The 18,157-nt window shown below is 39.1% G+C and overlaps 1 protein-coding gene across 2 annotated transcripts in view; it reads right to left on the bottom strand.

Annotated features, from left to right (window-relative positions):
* Positions 1-18,157, bottom strand: part of AP2B1 (adaptor related protein complex 2 subunit beta 1) — a 130,878-nt gene that overhangs the window by 108,914 nt on the left and 3,807 nt on the right. For both annotated transcript variants that reach the window (XM_080825917.1, XM_080825918.1), the window contains exons 2-4: positions 14,893-14,952; positions 8,342-8,447; positions 2,084-2,219 (exon numbers count right to left, since the gene is read on the bottom strand). In XM_080825917.1, the coding sequence (XP_080682043.1) occupies positions 2,084-2,219; positions 8,342-8,447; positions 14,893-14,929 (279 nt within the window). In that variant the 5' untranslated portion in view covers positions 14,930-14,952. The remainder of the gene's footprint in view (positions 1-2,083; positions 2,220-8,341; positions 8,448-14,892; positions 14,953-18,157) is intronic.

Genomic DNA, 18,157 nt, shown 5'->3' with positions numbered 1-18,157 from the left:
GAGCCTGCTTCCTCCTCTCTCTCTCTCTGCCTGCCTTTCTGACTACTTGTGGTCTCTGTCTGTCAAATAAATAAATAAAATCTTAAAAAAAATAAATAAACACAGGAAAAGAACAAAAATTCCATGAGAAGAAAGCATATTGTTTATTTTTCAAAACAGTCTAATAGAAGCTAATTTTAGAAATGCTGGTTTTGTTTGTTTTTAAAGATTTTATTTATTTATCTGACAGACAGAGATCACAAGTAGGCAGAGAGAGAGAGAGAGAGAGAGGAGGAAGCAGGCTCCCCGCTGAGCAGAGAGCCCGATGTGGGGCTTGATCCCAGGACTCTGGGATCATGACCTGAGCTGAAGGCAGAGGCCTTAACCCCCTGAGCCACCCAGGTGCCCCTGTTTGTTCGTTTTGTTTTTTTTTTTAAAGATTTATTTATTTATTCATTTGACAGTCAGAGATTACAAGTAGGCAGAGAGGCAGGCAGAGAGAGAGAGGAGGAAGCAGGCTCCCGCCGAGCAGAGAGCCTGACGCAGGGCTCGATCCCAGGACCCTGGGATCATGACCTGAGCCGAAGGCAAAGGCTTTAATCCACTGAGCCACCCAGGCGCCCCTGTTTGTTCATTTTTTAAAGATTTTATTTATTTGACAGAGAACACAAGCGGGGCGGGGGGGGCAGGGTACATTCTCTGCTCAGTAGGGAGCCTGATGCGAGGCTCAATGCCAGGACCCTGAGATCATGACCAAGCCAAAGGCAGAGGCTTAACCCACTGAGCCACCCAGGCACCCCGATATTGTTTTTTTAATGAAGACTTAATTTCCGACAGAAAAAAAAACACTAGTTAAAAAAAAAAAGATACATATTAATAGGAACCACCTCATTATTATATCCATCAAATCTAATGACTGCATATTCAACAATAAGAAATTTTTTAATGGTCAATTTTTTTAGGATGTGACAATAGTATTGTAGTTATGTTTTAAAAAGAGATCTTGGGGGGGCACCTGGGTGGCTCAGTGGGTTAAAGCCTCTGCCTTTGGCTCAGGTCATGATCCCAGGGTCCTGGGATCGAGCCCCGCATCGGGCTCTCTGCTCCATGGGGAGCCTGCTTCCTCCTTTCTCTCTGCCTGCCTCTCTGCCTACTTGTGATCTCTGTCAAATAAATAAATAAAATATTAAAAAAAAAAGAGAGAGAGAGATCTTGGGGTGCCTAGGTGGTACCATCAGTTGTGCACTGGGGCTCTTAGTTTCAGCTCAGGTCATGATCTCAGGGTTGTGAAATCAAGCCCTAAGTCTGGCCCCGAGCTCAGTGCGGAGTATGCCTAAGACTCTCTGTTCTCCCACCCCACCGCACCTATACTTACACACTCTCTCTCTCAAATAAATAAATCTTTAAAAAGAGATCTTATTCTGACAAATATAAGGATGAAATGATTTTTCATCTTTATGATGTTTGGGATTTGCTTTAAAATTATCCTGTAAGAGAAGGAATGGGAGTTAGGAGAGCATGTATGGGGAGAGTAAATTAAATAAGACTTGTCTTGGGTTGGTAACTACTGAAACTACAAGATGGGGATTTAGGAATTTATAATACTATTTCCTCTACTTGAATAAGTTTGGAAGTTTTCATAATAAAAAAAATTTGAGTGTTAAGACCTATTAAGTAAAACAAAACAGAAGTAGTCGCTTCTGCAGTTTCCACTACTTCTGACCCATAAGCATAATTTCTCCAAAGATAAAAAAGATAAAGTCCAGGTTATTGAAACTGCAATGATACTCCTAACCTTTGTCAGCCTGGCAAGGTAAAACACTGAGGTTTCTTCACCTGGCTTTCTTCTCCCATCTGGCAAGGATGTACCAAGACCAGCTAACAGAAGGCTCTCCATATGGTTTGAACTGGATGACAAATGCTGGCATAAAAAATGCTTAAAAACATGAACACTCCTAGTCACTGCCAGTACTCCTCTAGAGGTCCTCTTTTGGAACAGAGGTGGCTTATTTGCAATGCAGACATTAACTATATCAAGAAACACTTCTGATAAGGTTACTTGAGAGAGATGAGACTGGTTCCTGGGAAGGGGGGGAAATGTTACCTTCACAAAGCTGTTAACAGCCATGATGGCCATGTCTGGCTGACTCTTGGCGTAGTTCATCAAATAGAGATAAACAAGTTTCTTTAATTCCAGGTTGTCGGTTTGCATACAGTTCACTACATCTGGAAACAGAGAACTGAGAAGACAGGAGAAAAGAGAAAAGGAAAATGAGTAGGTGCTGGTGCCAAGCTACTGGATCGAATCAAACATGAAGAAATGGCCTTCTTTACCCAAAGTGATCTGATGCAAGGAAATACGTCCCCACCATGGTAACAACTAAGACTGAAATGAATTTCTAAAGAAACTATAGTTCTGGTCCCAAGAAGGTCTCTAAAAATAGATTTAAGAACCTTTTCATTATGAAAATTTTCTAACAAACAAAAGTAGACAAAGCAGCATAACGAATGTATCCATCACCCAGCTGCAAAGAAGCATTAATACACATCCAATCTTGTTTCATACATATCCTCAATCCATTCTCCCTTCCCCCATCCCTATTCCAACTAATTGCTCTGGATTTTTTTTTTTTTAAAGTAGGCTCCACACCCTTCATGGAGCCCAACATGGGGCTTGAACTCACAACCCTAAGATCAACCTGAGCTGAAATCAAGAGCTGGACACTTAACTTGACTGAGCCACCCAGAGCTCCTGCTCTGGATTATTTTTAGCTAAATCCTAAACATTATATAATTTCACACATATTTTATGGCATATCTTTAGGGATTTTGTTTCAAAAAGCCACAATCTTTATCACACAAAAAAAATTAACAGTAATTCTACATATCAATTCATTGCAGGTTCAAAGCACTATGGTTGCTATACTTTTAATGTTCATATTCTTCTATCCTTGGCCAGTGGGGACTTTTACTCAGCTATCTTCTGAGTCCCTGTGATGCAGTCCTGCATTTTCACCAGTTTCCTCACTTTCTGGTAGGACACGATGCCCTACCTGGGATTACTTGGTACATTTCTAATCTCACAACTGAAACCAGTCATTTTTCTAAGAAGTCCTGATTCCTTCCTAGAATTTATTTCTTTATTATTTATTATTATTTATTTCTTTATTATTCTTTTTTAAAAATTTCTTTATTCTTAACGTTACAAACTCAGACAAATGAAAATTTGAGTGTCCTCAAATAGAAAAGAAGTTTACACTTTTCCCAAGTTCGAGTCATTGCATGATTTACTACTCTCTTACAAAGCCAAAGGAAAGTAGCTTTAGTTTGGAATGGCTCCCAAACCACTAGTTTGGAAGGATAGCTTATTTGATTTTAAAGTATAAGCTGTATTTTTTTAAGTACAGGTTAACTATATTTTATGAGAGAGTGGTAATTACCTTCCCCCCAAGGCTTTATCAAAGTACTATATAAATTTTAAATACCTTTTTAAAAAATTTATTTGAGAGAGAGAACATGAGTGGGAGGGGCAGAGAGAGAGGGAGAGAGAATCCCAAGCAGACTCCGTGCTGAGTGCAAAGCCCTATATAGGGCTCGATCTCACAACCCTGAGACCATGACCTGAGCTGAAACCAAGAGTCAGATGCTTAACTGACTGTGCCACCCAGGCGCCCCTAAATTTTAAATACTTCTTAACATCTTACAGGTATAGAAAAAGCAAATGTCAGGATATTTCTAGAGGACAGAGAATGACTGAAATAACTATCACACAGTACAACTCCTATACACACACAATAAACACAAAGTTATTTACAAAATGATGGATTGCAAAGTCAAAGCATCCACCTTCTCTCCAACGAACCAAAGTCTTCTGAAAATCATTTAACCTGAATGTACATACCTAGTGTAGTTTCATGCACATGTAGATAATCAATAAACACTAATTAACACTCCCCCAAAATTAATGTTCCTTCCATTTCCTAGAATAACTCATGGACAAAACAACTGTGAAACTGGTAAATAAATGTGACATATTAACCAGCAGTAAATTTAAGATCCTGAGGAATTTAATTCCAACAACCTGCATTAGATCAAGAAGATCTCGATCAAGAACAAGTTCTAAAGGTAAAAACCGGGCACCTAGGTGGCTCAGTTGGTTAAGTGACTGTCTTCTGCTCAGGTCATGATCCTGGAGTCCTGGGATCGAATCCCACATCAGGCTCCCTGCTTGGCAGGGAGTCTGCTTCTCCCTCTGACCCTCCCTCTTCTGTCTCAAATAAATAAAAAAAATTTAAAGGTAAAAACCATTAAGTACCAACCTATAAAGCTAGAAACCTGAACTTTCCAGTATGGTAGCCACTAGTCATATGTAGCTACTCACTGGCAATGTGGCTGGTCTGAACTAAGATGTGATATATATATGTAAGACACATTGGGAACACCTGGATGGCCCAGTCAGTTGAACATCTGCCTTTGGCTTGGGTCATGATCCCAGGGTCCAGGGATAGAGCCCCGCAACAGGCTGCCTGCTCTGCAGAGAGCCGGCTTCTGCCTGCTGCTCTGCCTACTTGTGCTCTATCTGTCAAATAAATAAATAAAATCTTAAAGAAAAACAACAAACACACAGTGGATCTTCAGACTTAGTATGAAAAATATAATGTGGGGCGCCTGGGTGCCTCAGTCAGCTGAGCATCTGCCTTCAGCTCAGGTCATGATTGCAGGGTCCTGGGATTGAGCCCAGAGTCCCTGCTGAGCAGGGAGCTGCTTCCCCTCTCTCTGTAGCTCCCCCTGCTTGTGGGCTCTCTTGTCAAATAAATAAATAAAATTTTTTAAAAAAGAAAAATATAATGTAAAATACCTCATTAGTAATTTTTATATTGATTTCATGATGAAATGGTACTTTGAATGTACTGTGTTAAGTAAAATATATTATTCAAATTAATTTTACTTTTTTAATTTGGCTATCAGAAAATTTAAAATTATATATGCCCCACCCACATTGTATTTCTATCAGACAGCACTGAACTTGAAGTTACTTGCAGGGGAGACTGAAATATGATAACCTATGAATACCTAATACCTTATTCTGCATCTTTGAGTTATTTAGGCACAGTACAAATTCCATCTCCTCCAAGAAGGGTTCTTCAACTGTTCCTATTTACATGGATCTCTCTTTCGAAGAACTCTTATTGTCTTTAATATACATATTCTGGTACCTATTACAAAACTGTATGTTATTATTCCCTAAGTTTTCAAATTTTGGGTCTCTTCAACTAAGGCTGAGACATCTATTATCCCTTTTAAATTATGACACGTGGAATAGCATGAGCACAAATTATTAGCAATTAAGAGATTAACAAGTAGATTTATCAAGCATACAAAAGGAAACTCAAAAGAGGTTTCACTTTTCTAGGATACAGAAATAACCTTGGTGAGAACACAAAAGCCCCACTAATGAAGTATGTTGACTTTTATCAGTTCATCAGTACCGATGCTCTCAATTTAGATTTAACCCTTGGCAAAAATAGCCCATCAGTGACTAGATCGATCCTGGACAGGAAAACCATAGCCTGTGCACCAAATACAGCCCACCACTACTTCTGTATGAGCTGTAAGCTAAAAGTGGTCTTCAGATGAATATTTAAAACTGATTTGAGCCTCTGCCTTCAGCTCGGTCATGATCTTGGGGTCCTGGGATCAGGCCCCGCATTGGGCCCTCTGCTCAGCGGGGAGTCTGCTTCCCCAATCTCTCTCTGCCTGCCTGCTTCTCTGCCTACTGGTGATCTCTCTCTCTCTGTCAAATAAATAAATAAAATCTTAAAAAAAAAAAAAAAAAGAACCAAATGCTAACAAACAAAACTCCAATAACAAGAGGCACCTCATAGCAAAGGACCTGAAGCACAAGAAGATATCTGAGTCATTAATCGCCATCGTTTCGACCTGGGCCCCTGATCTGGTTAGGGGAACTGCTCTCACCCTCCTGGTCTCAGGAAACCCTTTACACTCTAAAAATTCTTGAGATCCCCAGAGAGTTTTTGTTCACGTGGGTTATACCTACTGATATTTTATGCTATCAGGAATTAAAACAGAAATACTTTAAAACACTGATCCATTTAAAATAATAAATGTATTTCATATTAACAAATATTTTAAAGTAAAAATTTTGTATTTTTTAAAAATTAAGATGACAGTGTTTTACATTTTTGCAAATCTCTTTAATGTCTGGTTTAAGAAGAGATAGCTGTCTGGGATCAAGCACCACATCGGGCTCTCTGCTCAGCAGGGAGCCTCCTTAACCCTCTCTCTCTGCCTGTCTCTCTGCCTGCTTGTGATCTCTGTCTGTCAAATAAATAAATAAATAAATAATAAAAATCTTTAAAAAAAAAGAAAAGAAAAGAAAAGACAGCTGGATCTTTGTATTTGTTCCTGCATTCAACCTGTTGTAGGATACTGTTTGGACTGAAGAAAAAAAATCATACACATATGTTAATGGAAAAGGGAGCAGTATTTTAACAGCTTTATCAGATTAACTGGATATTCTTTGATTCACAAAAAAGCTAGACAAATGCTTTATTTTTTTCTTTTTTCAGTCTGCAAATGATAGTTCCCTAAGAGTAAGTTGGAGGGACACCTAGCTGGCTCAATGGGTTACGTGTCTGAATTTTGGTTTCAGCTCAAATCATGATCTTAGGATCATAGAATCGAGACCCTCATCAGGCTCTGTGCTCAGCAGGGAGTCTGCCTAAGATTCTCTCTCTCTCTCCCTCTGCCCCTTTCCCACTTGTGTGTGCATGCTCTTTCCCTCTCTCTAAAATAAATAAATAAATCTTTAAAAAAAAGGTTAGTTGCAATGAGGAATCTGAAACCATATCGAGCTTTTAATATTTAATTGCATTAAAATGCATTCATTTACCAATTATTTTGACTGGATCTTTTACCCACGCATAGTTTTGTGATACATGCAGTGGTCATTTGGGAAATACTGGATGAGTTATGCAGATCTTCCCAATGACGACAAATTTCACCATATAAATTTGAATGTAAATAATACATTCACTAATTTCATTACCAAGCTCATTAGAAAAGTCTGTAAGTATTGGGAAGCTGTCAAGCTCATGTTGTGAGATACAAGTTTTCCAACAATCTAATTTTTACTTTAAAGCTCAAAATGTATCCAATGTCAAATTTTTTCTCTAGAAGTGACAGGTTCACTTTGTTCATTTTTGATAAAATGGCTCCCAAATACTGAAGTCTGATTAACTATAACCTATCAATCATTTTTTCACTTAAAAATGGGGTTCCCAATTCAAACAATTGTGCAAGGGTTTTTCTCCAAGTCAACCATCACTTTGCTATGCAGCAGAAGTGCTTTATGCATAATTCCTGCTTTATCACATGGAATATTAAAATGACCTATACTCAAGATTCAAAGATTAATAAAATAAATTTTTAATGCTTCACGAAAAATAGTCATAAGTATAACTGCCTATTTCCCCTCCAAGTATATAGTGGTGACGAATACAATGACTACCGTTACAGTTTGGCACTGCTACCTTGTTGAAACAAGGTACCTGCAGTGCAAATGTCAGCACAGTAAAAAAAGGCAAATAATACCCAAGTATTATTATAAGGACAGCTCTGACCTCACAAATTCCCAGAAAAGGATCTTGTGAATCCTCAGGGGCCTGTGGATAATCTGTACCTATTTCCAAATGGTCTGGCTGAATTACAGGGGGAAAAAAAAGACAAAGTGGACTTTGTTAACATTGATTTTCATCTTTTTTTTTTTTAAGATTTTATTTATTTGACAGAGAGAGATCACAAGTAGGCAGAGAGGCAGGCAGAGAGGAGGCAGAGAGGAGGAAGCAGGCTCCCTGCTGAGCAGAGAGCCTGACGTGGGGCTCAATCCCAGGACCCTGGGATCATGACCCGAGCCGAAGGCAGAGGCTTTAACCCACTGAGCCACCCAGGTGCCCCTGTTTTTCATCTTTAATTCAGCAACTGAATCTACAGTTGTAGAGTTAAGGACACTAGCTTGAGCCGATTAAAGAACGTATGAGCTTCTGCTTTTCAGTACACTTTTAGCATCTTCTCTAGAACTGCTTCAACAGAAGACGTGTAACTGTGCCAGCTCTCAGGAGGTTTTAGGCTAGATCTCAATGCAACAAAATCAAACTGGTTTCATTCTTCAAAAAAACTTGTCACAGAGTTAATGTAAAAGCAAACACTTCCTCATGATCTTTCAGTGGGACAAACCCATTTTTATAGATTCTACGATTACAACTGTTAAACAAAAAGCAGTAGAAGCCATAAAATAGGGTATGGGTCTAAAGTGACCAACAGCAGGAGTGATTACCCTTACCTAACGTCCTTTCCTACAGTCATGGCAGCAATCACTTTCTTCACAGCCTCCTTTCTCTTTTCTTTCTTTTCATTGTTGAGTTCAGCCTTTAATTCAAAGATTTCTCCTACAAAAGAAGAGAGCAAACTGGTGAGATCCCAGGACCAGAAAACTAGACCGGAACACTACACTCTAATACATAACATGACCACTGACCAGAGGCAGGGCAGCAATTGAAGAAGAGAATTTAAAAACTATAGGACAGGTATAATTCAAATCCACAGACTATTAATTGACCCACTGATAACAATACCATTTTTGAGATTATGGCCAGAGAAGAACGTAACATCCAGATCTTAGGAAGTGTACGGGTGGGGAAAAAACAAATCTCATGATATCCTACTACGATAGGGAGAGAATGGCATCTGACTGACAAAGATCTTCCATCAGAATTTCAAGGTCCCAAGGAAAAAATAAATGTAGGCACAAAACAGGTTCACAGATCTGTTTTCAAACCAAAAAGATTCTAGATATCTGCTCATTCACCCACCGATAAAGAACTGAGGTTCAAAGATCACAGAGTGAATTAGTGACAGAGCTGCTCTTAGAACTGTGTCTCCTGACTGCTGAATCCAGAGGTTTCCAACCCTAGCCACACACTAAATATTACCTGGGAGGTATTTAGAGAATAACAATGCTCAGGTTCTATCAGCATGTCAAGAAGAGCTCTCACATTCATTTTTTTTTTAAAGATTTTATTTATTTATTTGACAGAGAGAGACACAGTGAGAGAGGGAACACAAGCAGGGAGAGTGGCTGAGGGAGAGCAGGCTCCCTGCTGAGCAGGAAGCCCAACACAAGGCTTGACCCCAGGACCCTGGGATCATTACCTGAGCCAAAGGCAGACGCTTAACAACTAAGCCACCCCGGTGCCCCGTTCATATTTTTTAAAGTTCCTCCATGTGATTCTAATGCACAACCAGGGCTGAGAATCCCTGCTCTAATTAGCACTTTAAGGCTTCAAGGCCCCATCCTATCCAACTGGTCTGATGGAAATAGTAAAATTGAAGCTTCAAGAATGGTACAGGGGCACCTGGGTGGCTCAGTGGCTTAAAACCTCTGTCTTAGGCTCAGGTCATGGTCCCAGGGTCCTGGGATCGAGCCCCGCATCAGGCTCTCTGCTCAGCAGCGAGCCTGCCTCCCCACCTCTCTCTGCCTGTCTCTCCGCCTATTTGTGATCTCTGTCAAATAAATAAATAAAATCTTTAAAAAAAAAAAAAAAAGATGGTACAAACCAGAGTCTTTTTTTTTTTTTTAAGATTTTATTTATTTATTTGACAGACAGAGACCACAAGTAGGCAGAGAGGCAGGCAGAGAGAAAGGAGGAAGCAGCCTCCCCGCTGAGCAGGGAGCCTGATGCGGGGCTCGATCCCAGGACCCTGGGACCATGACCTGAGCCAAAGGCAGAGGCTTTAAGCCACTGAGCCACCCAGGCGCCCCACCAGAGTCATTTTTAAAGGCACAAACTTGAATGAGTGCTCAGGTTCTGCACAGTGAAATGCCAGGGCTGTCATGGTAATAAACCTCAACTGGTTTTAAAAAAAAACAAAAGGCACCACTGCATCTGTGAAAAAGCAGTCGGCTACTCCCAGTTCAACCTTCCCTCTATAGCCTTCAACTCTTCAACAATACTGCCTCATTTTCCGCCATGTTTATGACTGTGCTTGATGTTCATTTTAACCAGATCTCATTCACCGCTATAGAAACAGTGGGGACAGCAAACTACGTGATCCGCTAAAGCCTCAGGATGGGAAGGATGAAACTGGTAAGAAACACAGAAGCTGAGCACTAAAAAAGCTTGTTACGTCAATACCCAGTGCCAGCAAGGCAAACAAAGTTACAAAAATCAGTTTTATTTTAATCAACAAATGCAAAAATCGCACAGCCCCAAAAGCTGGTCCCTTTAGAGTCATTCTCCTCTCCACCAAGTCCTCTGCTGCCAAATCCAGCTCTTAGGGTTCCCATCATTTACTTCTAGGAACAGTAAAGGACAAGCAGCAGGGTTTCAGAAGTCTGCACTGTGAAAAGCAGCAGGAGCTGAAGAATCAAAACAGGATGTAACTGAAACTATTCCAATTCTAGCATAAACTTAAAGAATATGTTCCAGTGGCAGTTCTGGTGGGTGTTGCAGGAAGTAAAAGGAACACAGTCTATCCATTTTTTAAAATGTGGTATTTACCCAGTCGTGATGCAATCTGTAGGTCTTAAACTTTTACAGATCACTGAATTAAAAAAGGTTACCAGGATTCATTACAAGAGAAGGTTTGAAGAGTTAGGTGAGGGTTTTTTTTTTAAATTAAATATTTATTCATTTATTTTAGAGGGAGAGGGAGAGAGGGAGGAAGAGGGAGAAAATCTCAAGCAGACACCCCGCTGAGGGTGGGGCCTGTTGTGGGGCTCAATCCCACGACCATGAGATCATGACCTGAGCCAAAACCAAGACTCAGACAATTAACTAAGTGAGCCATCCAGGCGTCCCAAGTTAGGTGAGTTTTTAAATGACATCTTCTTATGTCAATATAGACAATATCTTGGTCATCAAAGCATATAAAATGTCAACAATAAATATCATTTCAGAATGTCAGAAAAAAAGCTGAAAATGAGCGACAAGCAGGGTTAATGGTTTTTGTGAAGTGTGACTAATAAAGATAGAGAAGTTGGGTGGGAGCCACGAAGTGCATGAATTGAGACATGGTATCTCATACATAAAATTTTACTAAATTCTTCCATTTTTTCCTTCTCCCCCCAATCAAATCTACCAAGCACTGCTAGTAGCCAGCAATGGTTCTCAATCTTGGCTGCACATTGGAGAAATGTGAGGAGCTTTAAAAAATCTGCACAGCCAGGTAATATCCCAGACCAATGAAATCAGGGTGTCTCAGGTGGAGGGAACTAGACATTAGTATTGTTTTACATTTCCTTGGGTGACTCCAATGTGTACGTAAGGTTGAAAGCCACTGACTAGAGTTGATAAAATTAAGAAACTCACTATGGAGTTTCCATATTGTTACAAAAGAGCTTGTTCACCCTTAAATAATTCCAAATGACCAAAACAGGACAGATTTGCTTACACTTTCTAAAAAATATTTTAATGCTCTTTGTTCCCTTCAGGACACCAAAGGGTGCCCTCCTCTGTTTTGGGGTTTTTAAAATTTTTTTAGTAAGAGTTTGAGTAATCTCTACACTCAACATGGGCCTCAAACTCACCACCCCAAGATCAAGAGTCACACGCTCCACTGACTGAGCCAGCCAGGTTTTTAAAAAATTAAAAAAAAAATTATTTCAATTTTAAAAGTTGCAAGATTCGGGCACCTGTGTGGCTCAGCTGGTTAAGTGTCTGACTCTTGATTTTCACTCAGGTCATGACCTCAGGGTCCTGGGATCCAGCCCAGATTGGGCTCTACACTCAGTGAGGAGTCTACTTAAGGATTCTCTCTCTCTCCCTTTTCCTTTGCCTCCCACCAGTCTTCTCTCTCTCTCTCAAATAAATAATAAACACCTTAAAAAAAAGTTGCAAGATTCCCCAATTGTTAACAGTGTGCCACATTGCTTGATGATACTTTCTATGTATTTCCATGTTTTTTCCTGAATCATATAATAGTAACAGCAGCCATCATGTCTCTTCAGCTCCAAACAGGTCAGTGTATAATTTCTAACAATTATACACTTCTAATGTATAGAAATATACATTTCTAACAATGTATAGAAATATACATTTCTAACAATGATTATCTTACTAACCATAATGCAATGATCAAAATCAGGAAATTTAACACTGATACATCATCATCATCTAATCTATGGACTTTATTTATTTGATAATATCCTTCATAGCAATTTTACCACCATCCCCCTCAGGCCAGGATCCAATCTAGAATCATCCAGGATCACATGTTACATTTATTGTCATGCCTCTATAGTCTTAATCTGAAACAGTTCTTCAGCCTTTGTCTTTTAGGATACTTACATTCTTTAAAGGTATAGGCCAGCTATCTGATAGAATGCCCTCAGCTTGGGCTTATTACAGATGTTCCTTCATGATTACACTGAGGTTATGCATTTTGACAGGCATAATTCTTAGGGAATGTTATGTTCTTCTCAATGCATGACACCAAGAGACAAATAATGTTAATGTGTCCCATTACTGGTGATGTTAACATCGAATACTTGGTTAAGGTGGTAAATCTCAGGTCCTAATACTATAAAGTTGCTATTTTTTCCTTTGTAATTAATAATTTGTGAAAGGAAACCTTGAGACTATTTAAATGTCCTGCTCCTCATTGAACTTTCACCTACTAGTCGTTTTAGCATTCACTGATGGCTCTTGACTGAATCAATGATAACTATGATTTATGTGTAGATAATGTATTAATCGATGGGTTACAATCCACTACTATAATCACTTTTTCTACTGCTCAAATTATCTTAAATTTGGTGACTGGTAGCCCTTTCAAACTATGCTGCTTTTGACAGGTCCCACTATTTTTTTTTAGAACTCCCTTGCTTTGTGGCATAAGATGTTCACGTTCATCTTGTACTTTCCCTTCACTTACCATGGAATCAGTTATTTCTCCAAAGAGTCCTGCTTCCTTAGTGGGAAATTATATTTAGAAACCAAAGGGTATTAGGTGTCCTTTGCATCTACTTTGACTTGAAGGAAATTAGAATATTTAATCAGAAACTCTGTTAGTGGGGCACCTGGGTGGCTCAGTGGGTTAAAGCCTCTGCCTTCAGCTCCGGTCATGATCTCAGGGTCCTGGGATCGAGCCCCGCATCAGGCTCTCTGCTCACCAGGGAGCCTGCTTCTTCCTCTCTCTCTGCCTGCCTCTCTACCTACTGTGATCTCTGTCTGTCAAATAAATAAAAAATTAAATTAAAAAAAAAAAAAAAGAAAGAAACTCCGTTAGAGTATTGAGAAAGCATGACTCACACATAGGAGACACTCAATAAACATTTTCTGAATAAATAAATAGAATGAATAAGTCAAGGGAGATGGACTCTGTGGTTCTTGTTTTTTTTTTTCTTTTAAAGATTTGTATCTATTTATTTGAGAGAGTGAGAGCAAGAGAGATCACAGAGGGAAAGGGAGAAGCAGACTGCCCACTGAGAAAGTAGCAGGATGTGGGGCTCTAACCCAGGACCCTGAAATCATGACTTGAGCTGAAGGCAGACATCAACCAACTGAGCCATCCAGATGCTTCAAAGCTGGTCTGTTTTTAAAGGGAGGGCCATCTACAGCATTAGAAAGGAGCTGTTACTTGGAAACTATTTTACAAAAGATGAGGCTGGACTTCCCCAGGAAGAATCCCTAGTTCCTAGCCCCACAGCCGTATGTAAAAAACAGTATATTTTTATACATATACATATATATACACACACACACACACACTTTAAAGATTTCATCTGAGAGAGAGAGGATGCATGCCCATGCACATAGGGAAGGGGGAGAGGGAGAGAATCCTCAAGCAGACTCTATGCTGAGTGCAGAGCCCAACACTGGGCTTGATCTCATGACCCCAAGATCATGACCTGAGCCAAAATCAAGAGTCATACGCTCAACAGACTGAGCCACCTGGACACTCCATAAAGCAGTATTATATTTCTGATTACAAAGACAATGAGGTTAATAAATTCAAAGCTATTTTCAAGTAATCCGCAGACTATGACCTAAAAATCATGGAACTGACTCTAGAGGTTCCCTTTTTTTTTTTTTAAACATTTAATTTACTTATTTGACAGAGAGAGAGCACAAGCAGGTGGAGAAAACAGGCTCCCTGATGAGCAGGGAGCCAGATGTGGGGCTCGATCCCAGGACCCTGGGATCATGACCTGAGCCAAAGGCAGACGCTTAAGGACTGAGCCACCCAGGCATCCTAGAGGTTCCGTCTTAAGTACAAAGAATGTATTTAGACAACACCCAAAGAATGAGGTAAATCTATATATGGAGGGATATGAAAATATCAAGTTTCTATGTACTGTTGCATGACCTCTTTTTGTTAAAGATAAAAAACTGCTTAATCATATGGATTAATACTTGCATTTATATGCATAGAAAAAAACTAAGGATACACCTGAGTTCACCTCAGGAACCGGAATAAGGAGAAAGAGAATTGCATTTTTATTTCTTACGTGACCTATATTGCTTTACTAGTACTCTTTGTTATAAAATATTTCCAAGTAAAAAAAAAGAGAATGAATGTGCTGCTGCTGCTGCTTCTGCCTTCCTCAGATCTACCAATCTTCAATGGATCCAAATTGGATTTCATCCTCTTACCAAAATAGAACCTTCAACTCAAAATCATGTGCATCATAGCCCTATCTTTACAAACCTATCCTTTAATAATTTATTCAAATACCCTGTTCTATACAAATAGATCCCCAGTGAGACAGTCCACAATATGCATATCTGAAGAGGTCAGGAACATTCTAGGGAAAACAATCTGACACTATAACTTTTGAAGAACTCAAACTCAAAGAACTCAAAAGTTCTTTGATCAAGTTTTCATACTTACCTTTTTTATTGGTTGTGAAGTACTTGGAGTCAGTCATGGTTCTGGATCTTTAATGTGCACCTATAACAAGAGAAGAAAACTTGATTTATCCAATTTAGTGATGTCTAGCAAGGCATTTGATTAATTTTAATAACATTTATAAGAATTTCTATACTCAGGGGCACCTGGGTGGCTCAGTGGGTTAAAGCCTCCACCTTCGTGATCAGGTCGTGATCCCAGGGTCCTGGGATCAAGCTACACATCGGGTTCTCTGCTCAGCAGCGAGCTTGCTTCCCCCTTGCTCTGTGCCTGCTTTTCTGCCTACTTGGGATCTCTGTCTGTGAAATAAATAAATAAAATCTTAAAAAAAAAAAAAAAAGGAGGGGCACCTGGGTGGCTCAGTGGGTTAAGCCTCTGCCTTCGGCTCAGATCATGATCTCAGGGTCCTGGGATCCAGCCCTGCATCGGGCTCTCTGCTCAGCGGGGAGCCTGCTTCCTCCTCTCTCTCTGCCTGCCTCTCTGCCAAATAAATAAATAAAATCTTAAAAAAAAAAAAAAAAAGAATTTCTATACTCAAAAATGGGTATTTTCTTCCTTACCACCATTACTGGTGATTCAAGACATGCAAAGATAATTAGGAATGTTAACTCTTGCCTCAAGGAACTAACAGGGGCAAAATCCATAGGCTAAATGGCATGAATTGATAATCTATTATGGTCTTGTGATTTTATCCATAATTATCTCCTCCAAGCCTCCAAGACCTAAAGCTAGACCTTTCTGCAAATATATCTTCAATTAGGCACTCAAATATTAAGATAAGAAAAAGTTTGTTTTGAAAGATCTCCCCATTACTTTCCATTAAGGAAAATCTGATTTACTCCCTACCTCAAGATGGAGTCATTCCCTGAATTACCTTCTATGTAAGCAATAGTAAGGTTGAAAGAGAAAACTGTGCCAACCTATTCACCATTACATGAATCTCTTGAAAAAAGGAATCTCAGAATAAAAAGCCTACATTAATAGGACAATATTCTTTCACAACAAATCTCTAGAGGCAAATATGCCTCACACATGGATTTCTTAATTATAGTTTTCATATTTCCAACTATCTATACTTAGCTCAAAAGTATTCCCAAATAATAAATTATATCACTTTACAGTTAAAAACAAGGCAAAAAAAAAAAAGGTATTTATTCAGTCACATTGCATACGAAAAAGAATCAGAAGGTGTTAAAAATCAAAAGATCATGGATCCCAGCCTCAAGTTAATGCTTCAAGCTAAATGGAAAATTAATCCAACTGACACATAGTTCTACTAGTGAAACAAAAGGGCATGGACTGGCCACATTTCTCCCCCTAATAATGAGACAATGTTTTCTGATTTAAGAAACTTTTAAGACTTTGTCCAAGGTAGTTGGTATCTTTAACTGTATTTAAATTTTCATGTAGTAATATTCCTCCTGCACTCAAAAATGTGTATCTTCTTCCTTACCATCCTCATTAACAATACTTATTACCAAATTTAGGACTGATGCCTGGCACCTGCTCATTACTGTCAAGCCAAAACATGAGTGATAATACGTTTGGCAAACTTGAGTGATACCACATTTGGCAAACAACAGTAAATATGGATCAGAGAGAAAAGACCCAAGCAATAAACAAATCAATGTAATTAAGGAAAATAAAAAAGAGCCAAATAAACATGAAATAATGAAAAAAGCCTGGCTCAAATCTGATCTCTACATTGTGCTACTTGGATAGTCTAAGGGAAATTAAACTCAGCTGAGCTCTTTCCAAGTAGCTACTATTTACAGTCCTGATCCTTATGCAAGAGTGCTTTAGGTTGTACCAGAATTTCCCTGAATTACCTTCTATGTAAGCTAAAACTCACAAATATTATAGAATACAGAAATTCCCATTTTGATATAATTAAAAATTAACCTGTGACAGGGGCTTGCTTTATACAATATTTTCATAATGCAAAAATTCAAAGAATGTTATAATTATTAATCCATTCACAATGTACACTAAATGTGAAATGGGCAAATTGAAGAAAGGAGTTCTTCATGTATAAGATGTGAAATAAATCTGAAATTATTATGTAAGAACTTACACATACAAAGAGAGAAATCGCTATACAGAAATGATTTCTAGAACCTGAGAGCCAGAGCTCAAGGCCAATATGGTCTGTCTAGGATGTTATTATGCCATCTTAAGTCCAACAGAATCCTCAAAACTTAAAACTTATTTAGGATTTAAAAACATAATCTGGGAGTGCCTAGGTGGCTCAGTCATTAAGCCTCTGTCTTCGGCTCAGGTCACGATCCTGGGATGGAGCCCCACATCAGGCTTCCAGCTCTGTGGGAAGCTTACTTCTCCCTCTCCAACTCCCCCCGCCTGTGTTCCCTCTCTGGCTGTCTCTCTCTGTCAAATAAATAAAAATCTTTAAAAATAAATAAATACATACATACACACACAATCTGGATGGTATTTTTCACTGTTTCTTTGAAAAAAGGCACGAAAATTGTTCTGTTTTCTAAAGATCTCATAAATGTATGCACATACTAAATTCTTAACAGGAATTTTAACCACAGTCTGTTAATGATAAAATTAACCTAGTCTTAAATTCTGCCTTTATGGGGCACCTGGGTGGCTCAGTGTTAAGGTTAAAGTCTCTGCCTTGGGCTCGGGTCATGATCCCAGGGTCCTGGGATGGAGCCCCGCATCGGGCTCTCTGCTCAGCAGGGAGCCTGCTTCCCCTCTCTCTCTGCCTGCCTCTCTGCCTACTTGTGATCTCTGTCTGTCAAATAAATAAATAAAATCTTAAAGCTCTGCTGGCACCATTAAAAAAAAAAATTCTGCCTTTATTAGTGACCCACACATTTCACTACCTCCCTTAAATTTCATTGTCAAGGAATATATTTCTGTCCTATTCACTGGGAGCACTGTGTTCTTAACTAAGGAACAATGTACCCACCCACAAAATTTCAGGGAAGAGAGACAAGTCATCTTAGCTCCTAAAATAAGAACCCCTGCTCTTAAAGAAAGGGAGAAACCTATCACTCTTAGCTTCCACTGTTGTAAACAATAGTAAATGAAGCATCCCTGACCCCTATTGACAGGGAAACCTACCTGCCTTAAGCCAAAAGAAAACTCCAAGAAAAATGAAAGTAGTCCAAACAAAAACAAGTGGGAAGAGGTGGTGGTTGCACAACACTAAGAATGTACTAAATGTCACTCAACGGTTCACTTTAAAATGATTAATTTTATGTTATGTGAATTACAC

The sequence above is a fragment of the Martes martes genome, assembly GCF_963455335.1.
Source record: "Martes martes genome assembly, chromosome: 16".
NCBI lineage: Eukaryota > Metazoa > Chordata > Mammalia > Carnivora > Mustelidae > Martes > Martes martes.
The sequence above is the reverse complement of the archived record's forward strand: the minus strand, read 5'-3'. Positions and strand labels throughout refer to the sequence as shown.